Here is a 16,455-nt window from a genome sequence, read left to right on the forward strand (position 1 = left end):
CCCCTGGAAGAACTTTCTAAGCAAAAGCCCCACCTGTGCTGCTCTGAGACTCGTGGTCTGAGGTCCATGTATGTGCTTTTGGCTCCCACACCTGCCCCAGCCCTGTTCAGGCAGAGTGTGGGGCTGCCTCTCAGGCTGCTGTTTGGTGACAGCAGCCTGCCTGGTGGTGGTACCCTAAGTGGGACTGAGTGGGCCCCTGACCCTCCAGAGACCACCCTCCAGGGCCAGCAGTGCACACAGCACCGGGCTATGGTCCATTCATGTCATCTGTGGAACCCAGAGCCAAGCCAGGGAAAGATGGGGGCAGGAAGGCACAGCCAGGTTAGGGAAGTGACCCTTTCTTGTGTGGGGAGATGGAGGGTGAGAGGAGGGAGGGGTAGATCTCAGTACGAAGGGGTGTGGTGGAAGGGCACCCTCTCCCCTCCTCTGGGCAGGGCAGCTGCTGCCTCCAATCCTTTTGGAAGTTCTCCTGGGGGAAGTTCTCCCCGCCAGCCCCATCCTCCCCATGCTGGTCAGGAAGTACTCCGAGATACCTCGCTCTTTGGATTAAAACTTCACAGTCCTAGGTGAGGGTCGGGGTAAAATCACAGGACCAGGGAATCTACAGTCAGTGTGTCCTAACCTTTCTGCCCCAGGGTGGGGAGGTCCAGAAAGGAAAGCTTGGTAGCCGAGACCACAAGGCACTTGCTTTATTGTTCCAGGACAAGGGACAATGGCAGGTCTTCAAGGGTTCTGCTTGTGTCTCATCTGAACCTGGGGCCAACCTCCGGGGGTTCTGTCACCCTCAGACCCTGGGTAGGCTGAGGCTCCCACTTGGTAGGGGTTGGGCTCTCAGGTAGGGCATGGAGGGCAACTGGGTCACACCCCCTCATTCCAGGGGCATCCCGGGCCTGCCAAGCAGTCAAAGAAAGGGGGCATGAGTGCTTCCCCCCCCAGCCTCTACCAGACTTCCCTTCCCTGAATGCCCAGGCTGCCTGAGACAGCTGTAAGTAATTCACAAGCTGGGGCCTAAACTACATGAACTTCTCAGGAGTGAGACTGCAGTGACCTGGAGGGGCCCTTCCTGCACCCAGGGCTGGGAGAAAAGGACACTTTCAAGTTTCTGAGGGCAAGGGCTTTTCCAAACACTTTGTGTCGGAATTGGGCTCAGTTTGGTCCTGGGGTGGACACTGCCCCTCCTGTGTGTCATCCTGGGAAAGGCCAGAGAGAGCTTAAGTTGAGGACAGGTAGAGCCTGGCAGGGCGGGTGCTGCTGAAATGCAGCCCCCCGGGGGGGGGCCCACAGACAACTTGGGGAGAAACTCCATCTCCTCCTTCTTGATGGGCCGCTGGGATGAAGATGGGAGAATAAATACAGGGGGCTTCTGGGAAAGATCATGCCTGGAGGGGAACGGGCCTGCAGAGAACGTGGACATCAGAATAGGGTTCCATGGTGGTCTTGGACCTGGCATGGGGGCCCTGAGCTTTTGGTAACCAAAGCCCTCAGCTCTCAGCTGCCCCCAAAATGAAGTCAGGCTCTGTGATGTAGTTCTGATTCCTCTGGATATAAGGTATGTGTGTGGGTGTATGTCTGCATAACTGTATGTGTGTGTGTCTGTGCATGTGCGCCTGTGCATACGTGCATGAGGACTTAAGTGTGGATGAGTGTGAGCTAGGGAGAGTGCATTTTCTTCTTGCCCAGACACTTGCTCTTCAGGGGCCCTGAGTGAGGAGCTGGTGTACCAGGCGGCAGAAATGTGTGAGGGGCAGAATCCTGGGTGGTGACTTCTACACCCCCAGCTGCCAGCTAACAAACAAGTTGGCTTAGTGGAATAGGGGGCAGGGAGTGTGTTCCTTCCTTGACCTTTAAGGTGAGCCCGACATGGGCGGCCAGCTGGGACTTCCAGGCCAGGCAAAGGCTGGAGCAGCTGCTGGGCATAGCTCATGCTAGGGCCATGGGCTTGGAGCTGGGGCTGAGGTACACACAGGGGCCAGCAGGGGCCGTGGGTTCCAGCTCCATGAAGGCTGAGTAGAGGGTGGTGAGATGCAGGTCCCCTACTGCCCCGGAGCCCCCATTGCCTGGTGGTGTCAAGTCGCCTGCCCCACTGCCTGTCTCTGCCAGACAGGGCCCAGGGGGGAAGCAGCGGGATGGGGATGGGGGATGGGGCGGCGGCATTGAAGATGACGTCAGGGGTGAGGTCACCAGTACCAAGGGGTCAAGGGCCAAGCTGTCATCCTTCAGCTGTTCCCACAGGTTTCCTATTTGGGGGAGAGAACAGGCGTCACTGGGAGGCACTAAGGAGCCCTGTCTGCCTCCCACCCCATGCTCTCACATGCTAAAGAGAGCAGGATTGGGGTAACACTGAATGGAGAACAGACCCTTGGCACTAGCTCTGTGACCCCAGGCAGTTGCAGAACCTCTCTGATTCCTCCTCCCATGTAGGACAGTTTGAAAGCCATAGCTTAGATGATCTGTGTGGCTCTTTTTCTTGTGGGTTGGGGGGATGATCAAGGATTTGAGAGCTGCCTATTGGAAGGGTTGATGCAGATGCTGTACATTCTGGGGTTACCCTGGGGAGGGAGCCCCAGGAACTCTTCACCCTGGCTCTTGCCCAGGCTCCCAAGGAAGGTGGATCTGCAGCCCAGACCAAGGATCTTCCAACAATGCACTGCTGCATCCAGTGAGCTGGTTGGGCTCGGCTCCCTGGGCGTCCTCCACTGCAGGGCCCAAGGGACGGGAGCAAAGCCAGGAAGCACTGACTCTGGGAGCAAACAGTGCTGCCACCTGCTCCTCCTCTATGTGTTGTGTGGCCTGCATCGTGGCAGGCCAGGGCCTGGAGCTCCTTCCCTGGATATCAGGGCTGCAGGGTCTGGAGGAAGAGAGCTGAACTAAACCCTCGACTGAACTTGGCTGCCTGGGTTCCAATCCTAACTCTCCTTCTTTCTCTCTCTTTTTTTTTTGGCTGCCCTGCACGGCTTGCGGGATCTTAGTTCCCAGACCAGGGATTGAACCTGTGCCCTCAGCAGTGAAACCGTGGAGTCCTAACCACTGGACCGCCACGGAATTCCCTTAACTCTCCTTCTTTCTAGCTAAGTGACCTTGAATAAGTTACTTAACTTTGGTATACATCTGTGAAATGGGTTGAATAATCCCTCCCATCCTATAGGCACACATGAGAGAGCACATGTAAAGCGCCTCACAAGATGCCTGACAGTTAGTAGGGCTCAGGTAAATGCTTATGGTAGCCCACATGTCTATAGCTTCTTCTGAGGCTGTTGAGCCCTGTTCCCTACTTCTGGAGGTAGATGAGGCTCTAGCTGCTCGTTTCTAACAATAGTTTCCCAAGACCTGGGCTCTCTCCCCATCAGACCGGGAGATCTCTGAGGGTCGGCTGCCCCCACCTGCTTGTGGATGTCTCCTACCCCAGTGCACACAGAAGGTCTGAGGCCTGGGTCAGCACCCTCCTTCAAACCCCCTGTGGCCAGTACCAGGACCTGGGGGTGCACTGGAGATTAGATGGGAATGGGTGGGGTTGGCCACGTGCAGAGATGGAGCAGGCAAGATGGAATAGAAGAGATAGAACCTCTCCCCCCGGGACCTGCCTAGCTCTGAGGCTTTCCGTTCTTCCGGGGGGAAGATCTGTCTCCTTCCTCTGCATTAGAAGATGAACTCAGAAAATGCAATCGCTTCTGGGAATGTTCAGACCATCGGTCACTCACAACCAAATATGGAATGGAACATCGGGCCCTTTCCAGCCCACCCAGAGCTGAGACCGGTTTGATGATAGGTCAGTTGGAACCTGTTCAAGGAGGGAGATGGGGGCAAGGACATTTCCTCTTCGACCCTTAACCACCACTACCCCCTACCCAGCTTGGGCCTTCTCTGCTCCAGTTGACCTGAAACCCGGCAGTTAGTTAGCAGGCTGCAGCCTGGAGACTTAGAGGGGACGGGCCACACTGCCAGATGTCCCTCTCCAGTACTGTCTCACTTCTCCCTTCCCATCCCCAGCTCACCCTGAAAGTCGAAGTCAGTGAGAGAGGGATTGATGGCATCCAGGTCAGTGCCAAGGTCTCCGTCTGGCAACAGGGTTTCATGTATGGTCCTGGCTGGGGAAGGTTCAGCCAGCAGCTTGGCACTGTGGCTGGGTGGGGTGTGGGCAGGCAGAGGCGAGTCCTGGGGGGTGCCCGGCTGGGCCCGCAGCTCAAGGTGCCCATCTGGCTGTGGGAACAACGGCTGCGGAGGTCCGGGAGGGGCCAGGCCCGGTGAGAGGTGCGAATATGTCTGCCCATAGCAGGAGGGTGCGTGCCCCCCAAGTAGGTCCTGCAGGGGATTCTTGCCAGGAATGGGGCCCGGAGCTGGGTGGATTGAGTGCAGCGGCTGGGAGAACCCGGCTGGAGGTGCCAGGGGCCGGATGGGGCCTGAGCCTGCCAGCCCAGGGGGCGGGCAGCCGAGCAGTGGGGAACCCAGCTTCTCCCTCTTGTCTCCAATGAGGCTGTCCAGCTCTTCTGAAAAGGCCCAAGAGAGAGAGACACCATGAGACCTCCCTTTCCCCACGAACGCTCCCAGCCTTAGAACCACACTCAGGCGCTTTCCTCACTTATCAGTTCTCCTCGCTCAGCTTTTCTTGCCTCCTCCACTCTTATTTTTTTGGCTCTTGGGCACCCTGGGCCCTCCCTGCATGGCCGTTAGCCTCACCTGGCTTGGCCATGCTTTTGCGCACGGCAATGGGGTCTTTCCTCTTCCACTTCTGCAGCTCCTCCTGCATCTTGTCGATCTTGGCTGGATTGAGGGCCCACAGGCAGCCCTTGCGAGAGGAACTGCCTGATTTGTTCTCTACCTTCTCGAAGCACTTGTTAAGAGACAGGTTGTGGCGGACAGAATTCTTCCAGCCATCAGGCGCCGTCTGCCAGAGCAGAGCAAGACAAGAATTCAGGTCGGGGTCACGATGCCAGAAAACTCCTTTGCTATCTGGGCACAGAACTGCCACCCACTCTGGGGCTTGTCGTCCTCATCAGCACCCAGCCCACGCTTGGTACCCTTCAGTAGTGGGGCAGGGGTGGGGAAGAACCTTGATCACACTTATTATCACCTAAAATCTGCCTTCGTCCTACCCCATGCCCTTCAGAGAGGGCTGTTGAGGTGGTTCATAAAGGAAGGGCTGGTGGGCGCTGCAGACGGCCCCACCCCTCCCCAGCCTGGGGTTGGACCACTCCCCACTGGGTCCCCAGGCCTGTGCTTGGACCCGTCTGCGGAGGGGGACTCACTACGCTGAGCTCTCCCTGCTGTGAGTTTGTCTCTGGGCTGTAGGTCCGTGAAGTCCTCTGAGTGTGAGGACATGTGTGTCCCTGAGAAATGAGTGTGTGTGAGAAAGTCTCCTGGGGGTGTGTGTGGGTGTCCATGATTGTATGTGTGTGTGGTTGTGAGTGTTCGTATGTGTGTGCCCGGGAGGCGTGGCCTGGTGGGGAGGCCAGCCCTCAGGCGGGCGGTGCTCATGCCAACAGAATAAACACCCATTAAGAGGCCTGGTCACGCCACCAGTGCAGTAATTGCGCCCAGGGAGGGTTGTAAAAACTATTAGGCTGACTCAGTTGGGTGAGAGGCAGTGGCGGGGGTGCCAGGGGGCACCCTCTGTCCCCCCACCTCCAGCTCTGTCCCAGGCTCTGTGACAGCCCTGGGCCCAGCAGGGGTGACTGTGGGCGGAGCGCCTGCTCTGGATGGTGAGGTCCCTCTCCCCTCGGCCCTCGGCCCCTCTCCCTTCCAGCTCACAGTTTCTGCTTAATGAGGGGCAGCCACTCCCTCCTCCCCAGCTCACTGGCCCCAGGGAGCAGTCAGGCTGAATCATGTCCAGCAGAACTGGGCCTTGATGCCAGCGTCACTGCAAGTAGCTCGCAGGAGCTGCTGGAGCCTTTCTCAGGGGCCGCTGGCCTGGGTCAGGGGGCTGGTTGAGATGACCCCCAAGGCTCCCAGGGTCATGAGAGAGAATTCTTGAGCCACCAGACCAGCCAGCTGGGGAATTCAGCTTCAGCTCCCACGACAGTCCTTACTAGGAGTCAAGGCTGTGTTGCCCTACTAGGAGTCAAGGCTGTGGGCAGAGTTAATGGGCACTGGGCCCTTTTATGGCCCCATAAATCTGTGATTGGGGGGTGCCAGGGCAGCCCCCACCCCAGCCACTTCCTGTTTGGAAGAGGGATGGTCAGCACTAGCAATTATGTCCAGTGGCTGGAACTTCCCCAGTCCCACATCTCTGACTCACAGGGCTTCAGGACGCGCACCTCAGCTGCCTTGGGCATGAGTGCTGCCCACCCCAGGGTCCACTCTGTCCTTGCCCAGAAAAATGACCTTCAACTGGGGAGTGAGTGATAGAGGGGGCAGAGGATCTTTGAACTAATTTCTTAGGTGGGTCAGAGGGGAACTGTGAGAGTTGGAAGGAACTTACGCGCCAACAGGTCCAACCTGACCATTTTACAGACTGGGAAACTGAGGTCCAGAGAAGAAAGGGTCTAGCCCTAGATCACTCAAGGAGGCGGTGACAGAGCCCAGACTCCAATTCTGTTCCCTAACTAAGGGCCCTGCCCAGCTCACCCCATAGGACTGCTTTCACCATCTGGGGCCTGACCCATCCTCACAGATGCTTTCTCTCTGAAGTCAAATGTAAACTTGGGAGTGAGGGAGTGATGCAACTGGCTAAGAACAACAACTGGAACCAAAAAAAAAAAGCAGTTAGACCTCTTCACTATTCAGCCCTATAAAACAGGGATTACACAGCTCCCAGGAAAAATAATTAAGCCAGGAAGATGAGACGTAGGGAGGGGCTGGGAGTTGGCAGGGAAGACAGGCTGAGAGGAATGGGGCAGGGCCCTCACTTCCCTCTCTCTGGCCTGGCTCCTTGAAGCCCTAGGGGACCCTCTAAAAGCTTTATAGGCCAGGGAGACTTTGGTCCCCTGACTTGCTGGGGTAGAGGGGCAGCTCTGGATACTGGCTTTGATGCTTCTTGAATCCCAGTGACAACTCTCCTTCCTCCTCTCCCTTCCAGGACCTTTGATGGATGACCATACTTTTTCATTCTTGGCCAGAACTCTGGCCATCTTACCCACTCCTCATCTGATGGCAGCTCAGCAAGTACAAGCTTGTTTGAATATCAGCCTCAAATTACCCCCAGGCAGCATAGTTGGGAAGATGGTGGGGCCAGAAATCACTGGCAGGTGGAGCTGGGTTCTTGATTACCTGGGCCGCAGCTCCCACCCTCTGCCTGGGTAGAAGGTGAGACTGTATCCACTAGGGTGCAGGCCTTGGAGAAGGCACTCCTCACACGCAAGCTCTGACCTCCCCTGCACCCACCCCAGAAGAAGGGGTTTTTGTTGGAGGGCCTGGGGAGCATCAGACAAGGGAAGTGGGTGGTGTGGGAAGCCAGAGAGCTTGAGCCAGCAAGTGATCCCACTTGATGTTTGGCCTTGAGCAAATGGAGAGAAGGGCATCTGTCCTGCCTCTAGGGAGGGAGTTTGCTAGAGCCCCAGAAGCCCCTTCTGTGGATGATAGAAATTATTGATAGATCCCGTCCATGGGAAGGTCAGGTGAACGAGCCAGTTCCCTAGGACACTCTAAGACCATGAAGCCCACACTGCTTTCCGGCAGAACTGCAGCTGAGCCTGCCGCCCACAGAGGCAGATCCTAATCTCTCCCGGGAAGGTAATGAGTTCTGCAGTCCCAGCATCCTGTGTCACCTTGGCTGGCCAGCTCCTACCCAAATTCCTCCAGTCCTACAGCATCCTGGGGGCAGCGGTGGGAACAGCCTCGCACTTCTTCCCAAGCTCTCTCTCCCCATTTGGGGTAGGTGGATGCTCCTTGAAGCCTATCAGAATTGCCATGTCCACCTTCCACCAGCATGAGGTCTGACTCCAGCCTGCTGTGTGACCTTTGGTGAATGGCTTGAGCTCTCTCTTCCTCACACAGAACTGTCCTTCTGAAGTGGAGACAAGGGGAAGCATGTGGGGGACACACCCTCTCCTGGCTTTCATTCAAACTCATCTCCCACCTCCCAACGAAATCCTCTGGTTCCAGAGAGGCCTGGCCTGCCCAGGACTTGGGGCTGGTGGGGTGCGGTGGATTTGGGGCTCACCTTGAAGTAAGGAAAGTGCTCCGTCATAAAATTGTAGATCTCGCTGACGGGAAGGCTCCCAGTTTTACTGTTCTTCAGGGCCATGAAGATGAGGATGCTGAAGGCAGAGAAAGTTCTGAGAGTTTGAACCTCTGACCTGGCCTGGAGTCTTTCCCCACCCTCCCGCCCTGGCTGGAATAGTCAAGGAAGAATAGCCTGCTGCAGAATTCACGCGTGAGAGGCCCTATGGGGGCCAGAGGAGAAGGAATGAGAAGTGTCCATTGAAGTCAGGAATTACTGATATACAATGGTCTCGTGGCATCTGAGAGAGCTGGGTTACAATCCTGGCTTTAGCCACTCACTAGATGTGTGACCTTGGGTGAGTGCCTTAACCTCTCTGAGCCTCAGTTTCCTCAGCTTTGAAGTGAAGAGAGTAATAGCTATCTCAGAGTTGTGAGGATTAAGCATGCTGCCTAGCACATAGAAGGCACTCATTAAATGGAAGCTGTCATTACCAGTCAGCCTTCAGCCGATTGCATGAATGTTGGATAGTAAGGGAGGGGATTAAGGTTTTTTGAGTCCCTACAAAGTGCCAAGCATATTCTCTCACTTAATCCATCCAAAGGCCTGAATATTGCAGTTCTTTTTTTTTTTTTTAACAGATGAATAAACAGAGGCTCAGAAAGATTAAGTAACTTGCCTGATGTTTCACAGCTAATAAATTCAGAGCTTAGAGTAGAACCCAGTTCTACTGGACTCCAAAGATTGCATGTGCTCCTTTCTGCTCATCATCCGGCCTTCCACAAACCCCTTCTCTGTGCTCCTGGATAATGTTTAAGTTCCTTTTCCTTCTCCTGAGCTCATACTGGCTGATGACCTGACCCCAGGAGGGGCCTGGCACAAAGGAGGTCGAGTATCGATGTTGGTTAGATGAATGAAAGTTCAGATGGCAGGTCTCCCAGATGGGCTGGGGGCTGCTGGCCTGGTACTTATAACCCCAGCGCCAGAGAAGTTGCAGCAGATCTGGCAGATGCTGGATAACTGAGCCGCATCTGCAGACCTCGTCCCTCACTTACTTCCAGCAGAGCTTTGGGGTGAAGCTTCTCTCTATATCTGGGGAGGGAGGGAGAAGGGGGGAAGCATCCCCCCTAAGCTCTCAGTTTCAGGCCCTGGGCCCCAGGAAGCTAGAACTTAGCGGGCTCATCCAGGGTACCAGCACCTGCTGAGTTGAGCCACAGACATGGCTCCCCAGGGTGAGATGGGAGGTCAGAGGTGAGCTAGTCAATCTCCCTGCCCCGTGCTGGAATCTTCTCTATAGCATCCTTTGGAAGTCCACAAGCTATGACTTCCACTCCCTGCCATTACCCTTATACCTCAAGGGATTCCATGTCTCAGTTTCCCCAGGGTTCTCTCAGCCCTCTTCCTTCTACCTCAGGAGTGCTAAGAAACGTACCTGTAGGAGTAAATGGGTTTTGGGAAGAGAGGCTGGTGCCCATCGGTGCTGGCCTGGGGTGCAATCCGCTGGTATGGATAGTGTGAGGAGCCCAGGTAGGGTACAGGGTAGCTGCTGCCACCTGGTGAGTACTGTAGAGGTCAAAGGGGCAGAGTGTTTGCCATGGTAACCAGTTTTCCCAAGGAAGGGGGCCCCTTCCCCCCATTCATATACATCCAGAGAAGGAACTGAGGCTAGATTCTTCTCTCATGTGGTCCACCACCATGGTCATGGGCCCCAAAGGCAGAGCTATCTGAGGATGCTGGCCAAGGATGTGGCTATCTGCGGGCCTGTGAGGAGATCCACATTCCAGAATTCAGGATCTCAGAGGCCTCAGAGCTCCCTTCCTCCAGCATCTTTCTCTCAGGTCTCTAGGTACTCTGGTTGCCATGGTGATAGGACAGGAGTTGGGCTAGAGAGTGTGAGGGGTAGCCCAGGCCCCTGTACCCTTCTGGGCAGGCACTCCAGACCTCTCTGGTATCTCCTGGAGTGGTTGGGCTGGAAGTGGGGTGTCCAGCCTGGGCATTTGCTGGGCACTGCCACCTTTTATGAGTTTCAGCGGCTCTTTGAAAGGGCTGGTCATGATGGTGGGCAGGTGAGGGTAGGAGGTGGTTTTTATGGCAAAGGGAGTGGCTGTGGTGCCAGGGATGGTGTTTTATGGGGGTGAGGGTGGGTAGGAGACTCTGACTCCCCCATCTGCTCCAGGCCGAAGTGATCTTTCCAGGTCACCCGAGAGACACTTAGTGACTGAGTCACCTCTCTGCAGGTTCCATAAAGCCCTGGGTGTGGCTATCTTGTTCGAGGAGGGGGTGCATAAAATAGAGGGCATCAAGACAGGGCTGGGCATGACGAGGCCGTCTGGGGTCTGGTAGTCCCTTAGCCCTACTGTGGCTCAGTCCCTGTTGGGCCAGGCTGCCTCAGGGACATTCCTACCCTGGGTCAGACCGTGAGCCTCAGGAGGGCTCGGCTATTCCAGCCAGGCTCGTCATGGAGTGAGGATGATCCCTCATGTGTTCCCTCTGCTTCCCTCCTTCTCTTTCTTTCTCCCCACTAAGCAGGCAGTCTGACCAACACACCCCCATCCCCCGCCCACGTGCCTGCCTCCCTGGCTTGGTGAAGATCAAGGCCAATGCCAAAGAGCTGGGAGCAGAACCTGCTCCACAGGCAGGGCCTGTCTCAGTGCCAGGCTGCAGGTGGATGAAGCTGGGCGCTGGGCAGCCACTTGCTCTGTCTTGCCCGGCGACTCCTGGGAGCTGCTTGGCTGTTCTAGGGCTCTTTTCTTTCTCTTTTTAAAAACCTCCATCCCATGCGAGTGTGGGGCAATTACCTGGCTTCCTGTACATCTGGGAGGAGCTGAGGCTGGGCAGTGGGGTGGGAAGGGGGATAGGGCCAGAGATGATGGGGACCTGGAACCTCCAACTGGGAAGGCCCCCTAACTTCACTCCTGGTCCCACCCTGTCTAGGCTAAAGGGAAGTTTGAGGCCAAGGCCACATAAGATGGTGGCTGACCCAGACGAAGGCCCATCGTTCCCTGGCCTGCTCAGCCTTGTGTGTCACCCCATTTACTCCTTTTCTCTTTACTCAGTCCTTTTCTAGCTCTCCTCTTCTCTCCCTTTTTGGTTCACATACGGCCCTGCCCCAGTCTCTGTCTCACTGTCTTTCCTGAGACCTCTCAGGCACTGCCAGGGTCTCAGACAAGCCCAATCCACCCCAAGAGAAGGGCAATTGCTTCCCTCCCCATGAACCCCTGTTCCCCACCCCAGGTGGCCCAGCCTGAGATTCAGGGCCCTGCTGTCCCTACTTGCCCATCCAGGTGTGCACACACACACTCGCACACACACACCCGCACACCACACACACATGTAATATCCTGAGACCCTGGGGAAAATTGCCCACCTGCCCCAGACCCACCTGGTGGAAGGGGGGCTGGGAAGGACAGTACATATGCTGCAAGGGGGGCTGGTAACAGTACATCCCTGGACCACTCTCCAGAGGTGGGGGCTTGACCTTGACTTCTGACCCCTGCTGGAAGGAAAAAAAAACAGATGACCAGGCTGGACCATATTTTTCTTCCTTTTTCTCTTCTGTGTCTCGAACCTTACACAAAAGCAACCCCTACTTTGCCTCCCCTAGAGCTTATTCCTGGAGAACAAATAGAGAACAGAGAAGGGCAGGGATTTTCCTGAGGGAACTCAGCAAGTTAGTGGTGGAGCTGAGGCTGGAACTGACAGGGCTCCCCACCCCCCCCCACCTCCCTGCAGGTGAGAGACTGAGGCTGGGCTGTCCGGGGACATGGGGGAGACTTGTCATTGGTCACACTGAAGCTGGGGTAGGACCAGCGGTCTCCCTGGAATGGCACAAGGCTGCACTGCCTGACCCCACTCACCAAGCCTGGCTCAGGACTTGCTTGCTGGGTCAGAGCCATCAGCCCCTCAGAGTAGGTCTGCAAAGGACCACTGCTCTAGAATTCCCATTGCAGAGCCATGGTGAGGGGAGCACAGGAAGTGGCCAGAGAGGTTGGTCCAACTGGGGCCCCCAAGGCCCTGCCACTTCCTCTTCTGCAAAGCCCAAGGGAACTCTGGCAGGCTCTCTGGTGGGGGCTAGCGAGTCCCCTCTGCTCTGGCCATCCCCAACTCAGAGCCCCTGCTCTCTGCTCTGGGGAGTCTACACAGTTGCTGGTCTGCTGGAGCCCCGTGGCCTTTCTCACTCTGGCAGAGAGAGCCTGCAGCTGCTGCTGGCGGTGGTGGCCAGATCCTGGCCCCCATGGGTTGTGAGCCCCACATGGAGCCCCCAGGGGCCAGCATAGAGTTCTACCCAGAGTAGGGCCAGACAGAGTGTGCAGCTAGGAACAGGAAGGTAAACAAGGCCAAGAGCAGGTGGACCATTCTTCCTGGGGTTACCAGGGGCCTTGGGAACCAGCATCTGGGCCCAGAGGGTCAAGTCAGCTGTGAGCTCTCTCTGGATGTGCCCTGGGGCTGCTGATGCAGAGATAACCCTAATCATAGAATCTCAGGTCTAGAAGGGCCACAAACACTATGTCCAGCCCTATGATTTGGCAGATGATGGGGCTGAGCTCATAGAAGGGAAGTGATGTGCCCAAGGTCACTCAGAGAGTTGACCAGCCTGCTGTGGGTCTCTGGGCCCAAGCTCTTCTCTACATTGTGTGTGTGTGTGTGTGTGTGTGTGTAAGAAAGAGGGCTCAAACTTCAGCCTCACTTCTTATAGGCTGAGAGACACCTTGGGCAAGTCACTTGGTCTCTATGGAGCCTCAGTCTCCTCATCTGCAAAATGGGGTTAGTGGGAACTCTTTAGAGGGTTGTCATGAGGATTAAACAGGGCACTTGAAAGAAAGCCTCTGGCACAGTGACCACGGGCTGGCACTGAGTGGACATTTAGGGGGCAGTAACTGATATGATGGTCCCTTTACTGGGGGCTGCTGCCACGTTCAATGGGCCTGAGGAAGACGTCGTCAAAGGGCCCCAGAACCAGAAGCAGACTCCGTCTTGACCACAACTGGTAGGTGCCCAGCGCCTTCTCTATCTTCCACACCTGGGAAACAGGCTTTTGTTGGGGGTGGCTTGTGGATAGAATGGGAGTCTGTTTGAAAGCAAGAGGTAAGGAGATCTGGTGGGCATCTGGAGTAGGCACTGCCCAGGCTGGGGAGTGGGGAGCAAAGCTCCCTTTAGTCTTCCTCTTCCCAAGGCAACAAGCCTATGAGGTACTATTAATGATACTTTTCTGATGAGGCTCAGAGAGCTTAAGTGACTTGCCCAAGGTCACACAGCTTGTGGGTATGGCTATGAAAGGAAATGAGCTTTCAAGGTGCTTTCAAGGTATTTCTATGAATATACACAGGCCTCACTCTGGGTAAAGAATGGGGCCGGAGTGTCCTTTGAGAAGACTTAAGTCCTCTCTCAACTCTGTAGGCTGATGCTGGAGAGAACATTGTGCCCTGTGGCTCCTCCCTAAACCCTTTCTCTTGGCCTCTGGAATGTGTTTTTCTTCTCACATTTGCATATGGGCGTGTAGGTCTGGCTGGAGATTCTTGACACTTAAACAAACAGAGAGAAGCTGCACACTGGAATCCTGACTCAGGAGCCTCTGGGAAGCTTCCAGCTTCCTCGGTCTGACCGGCCTCCCCAACCTTGTCCCCCTCCATGCCAGGCCAGGTCAGCATCCCCTCCCCAGCTGACCTGGAGGCCCAGAATGAAGCCTAGAGTCCCCAGCTCTCTGAGCTTGCTGCTTTCCTGGTGCACACTGACCCTGAGCGGAAAGGTCTGGAAAGGGGTGGCGGGGGGTTTGTTCTGGGCTGCCAGGAATTGGGATGGGGGTAGGTGGGATGGCCGCCGGCCACTGGTACTCACCAGGACTTGGGGGCTGTGCTCCCGGCTGGGGTAGGGGAGCCCGTTGCACCAGGCCTCTGCTGGGAAGCCGGACAGGAAGGCCTCACGCTCCCCCACATCCGTGGGGATCTCCTCGAAGGCCTCCAGCGCCCCTGGGGTCTTAAAGGAGTGTCCAGCGAGGGCCAAGGCGGTCTGGGCCTCAGGGAAGACATCGTCATGGAAATGCCGCTGGTATGGGTGGAAGGGCACGTGGCTGCCCTTGAGGAAGCGCCCGGGGCTGCTTGCCGGGCCCTCCTCAAAGCCGAAGCCGGGGTACTTGTCTGAGGGTGAGAGCCGGAAGGGGCCCAGGCCAGGGCCAGCTGGGCAGTGGACCTGCTCGGGACCTGGTGACGCGGCGCAGGGGCTGTGTGGAGGCAGTGAGGGTGCCCTCTCTGGAGGGCCATCGGGCACGAATGATGAGCAGCTGAAGCCGGCATGCTTCTGGGGTGGACAGAGGGTAGAGAGCCTGTGAGCGGAGACTGCACCGGGACCCTACTCTGTGCTAAGGTAAAGGGTCTGTGGCTGAGCTCTGGCGAGACATAGCCTGCCCTTGGAAGCCCCAGTCTGACGAGAGCACGCAGCTTCTAAACCTGGGTCGCCCCCAGTAGGATGGATGCACTGCCCTGCCCTGGGAAGGCCCCAGACTGAAGGGACAAGCAGAGGCCCAGGTCTGACACTTCTGGATCTGGGAGTCACTGGGTACTTATTTGCTGGTGGAAGGGACAAGACAGATGCAGGCAGGTCCCTGGGGGGTGGGGGTGATGGTCCCCCTGCTGCTCGTGCACCTCTCAGGTCTTGGCCTCAGCCTGGGCCTAAGTGCCTGGTACTTACGTTCTGTGGGGCAGGGGAGCCTGGGAGGCCCGGTGCCTGCATGTGGTCCCCTTGGGGCTCGCCCTCCAGTCTGGTGGGGCCCAGCAGCGTGACGTCAGACTGCGGCAGGAGTAGCGACACCATCACCCAGTCCTGGCCTCGAAGAAAGCCAGCTGTGATGAGTGTGAGGAACACCGTCCAGGGCTGACCAAGCCCAAGCGCACCACCTCCACTCCCACCCCGTCCCTGGGCCGGGACCCTGACTCCAGCCAGATGTCTGATGAGAGGGGGAAACAGACAGACAGAGACAGATAAACAGACAAACTGAGAGAAACATCGGAAACAGAAGGAAGCAGATAAACAATGTGAGAGACAGAGTATGAAGGACACAGAGAGAGAGAGAGGCTGGTGGACTTGAGGGCACTTGGATGCCTGGTGGCCCCGTGAGCCTGGCAGGCATGCCCCACGGCACTGGGGATGCCACCACCGGCCCACTGTGGAACGTGTGGCATATTTGGTTTTCTCCTATGTCCTCCACACTCCAAAGTACCTGTGACTTTGTGCAGGCCAGTGCCCTTTCTGAGCTTTGCACTCACCATTCGAAAAACTCAGGGCCTATGCTAGGTGACATGTGAGGGCTCTTTCTGTTCAGACCTTCTAGAATTATAGGAGAACTCTGTACCCAGCACAGTTGAGTGGTTAAGAGGACTCAGCTCAAAGCCAGCCTTTGCCTTTCCTTGCTAGCTGTGTTAGCGAAGTTCTCTGAGCTTCAGCATCAATCATCTGCAAAAACAGGGAGAGAGAGAGGGCCGCCCTCATGGGGATGCCGGATTAAATGAAATCATGCACATGAAGAATTTAGCACAGTGCCTAGCATGTCATAAGTGCTCAATAAATGCCAGCTCTCGTTATTAATATCATTATTAGTACTCGTTATTAATATCATTATTAGTATGGTTCTTTTTTTTTTAACATCTTTATTGGAGTATAATTGCTTTACAATGGTGTGTTAGTTTCTGCTTTATAACATTAGTATGGTTCTTACTACTACTACCCTCATTTCTCTGCCTTCCTTCTCCACCATCTGCAAAGGGCAGTTTCTCCTGAATTTATTCCTCTTTGCCCAAGTAGTTTCTGAGAAAGGCCACCCTTTGCTGAGAGCCTGCTCCGGACTGGCCACTGTGTAAATGATTAGGAGAATTTTCTCATTGGTTTGTCAGAATAATCCTGTGAGTGAGGGACATTATTAACCTCACTTTCCAGATGAAGAAACTGAGGCTCAGAGGGGTTAAGTGACTTGCTCAAGTCACACAGCTAATCCTTGATAGAGTCAAGTTTTGAACCCAGATCTGTCTGACTCTGAAGGCTACACTCCTTAGTCTCTTCATTTGTTGGGGGTCAGAGTGGGGGGGTGCATGGGCTGGGCGCCAAACGACAAGAAAAGCACGAGGTTTACACATACCCAAGACCCCCTCCGGCAGAGCAGAAGAACTGCATTTCCCCAGCCCTGCTCTCCCAGGAGCTCTGGGAGGGAGGGGTGGCCGTGGTGGCCCCATGTGCCCAACCTGGGGTTGGTACATCTTTGCTAAATAAGCTCTCTCCTTCATTTGACAAGGGGGTAGTGGGGACAAAGAAGGGAGAGCAATTGCCCAAAGTCCCTCAGAGGATCAGTGGCAGAGGGGGCTAGGAGCTGGGGT

The 16,455-nt window shown here is 55.9% G+C and overlaps 1 protein-coding gene across 1 annotated transcript; it reads right to left on the minus strand.

Annotated features, from left to right (window-relative positions):
• Nucleotides 1-1,842: 1,842 nt before the first annotated feature.
• Nucleotides 1,843-14,902, minus strand: FOXN1 (forkhead box N1). Its single transcript, XM_007183891.2, has 8 exons — nucleotides 14,780-14,902; nucleotides 13,931-14,389; nucleotides 11,478-11,588; nucleotides 9,528-9,658; nucleotides 8,096-8,192; nucleotides 4,675-4,882; nucleotides 3,993-4,484; nucleotides 1,843-2,237 (listed from the first exon to the last, which is right to left on the minus strand). Exons 1-8 carry the CDS (start codon nucleotides 14,900-14,902, stop codon nucleotides 1,921-1,923), a joined length of 1,938 nt encoding a protein of 645 aa, XP_007183953.2. The 3' UTR covers nucleotides 1,843-1,920.
• Nucleotides 14,903-16,455: the final 1,553 nt, after the last annotated feature.

Source organism: Balaenoptera acutorostrata, chromosome 20 (genome assembly GCF_949987535.1).
Source record: "Balaenoptera acutorostrata chromosome 20, mBalAcu1.1, whole genome shotgun sequence".
Classification (NCBI taxonomy): Eukaryota; Metazoa; Chordata; class Mammalia; order Artiodactyla; family Balaenopteridae; genus Balaenoptera; species Balaenoptera acutorostrata.

Bases quoted from the DNA above. Each gene is read 5' to 3' on its own strand.
- FOXN1 (XM_007183891.2), bottom strand. From the start codon at position 14,902: ATGGTGTCGCTACTCCTGCCGCAGTCTGACGTCACGCTGCTGGGCCCC. The intron at 4,883-8,095 runs GTGAGCCCCAAA...CTGCTCTGGCAG, and splicing joins AGCACTTTCCTTACTTCAAG to ACGGCGCCTGATGGCTGGAA. The intron at 4,485-4,674 runs GTGAGGCTAACG...GGGCCTTTTCAG, and splicing joins CAAAAGCATGGCCAAGCCAG to AAGAGCTGGACAGCCTCATT.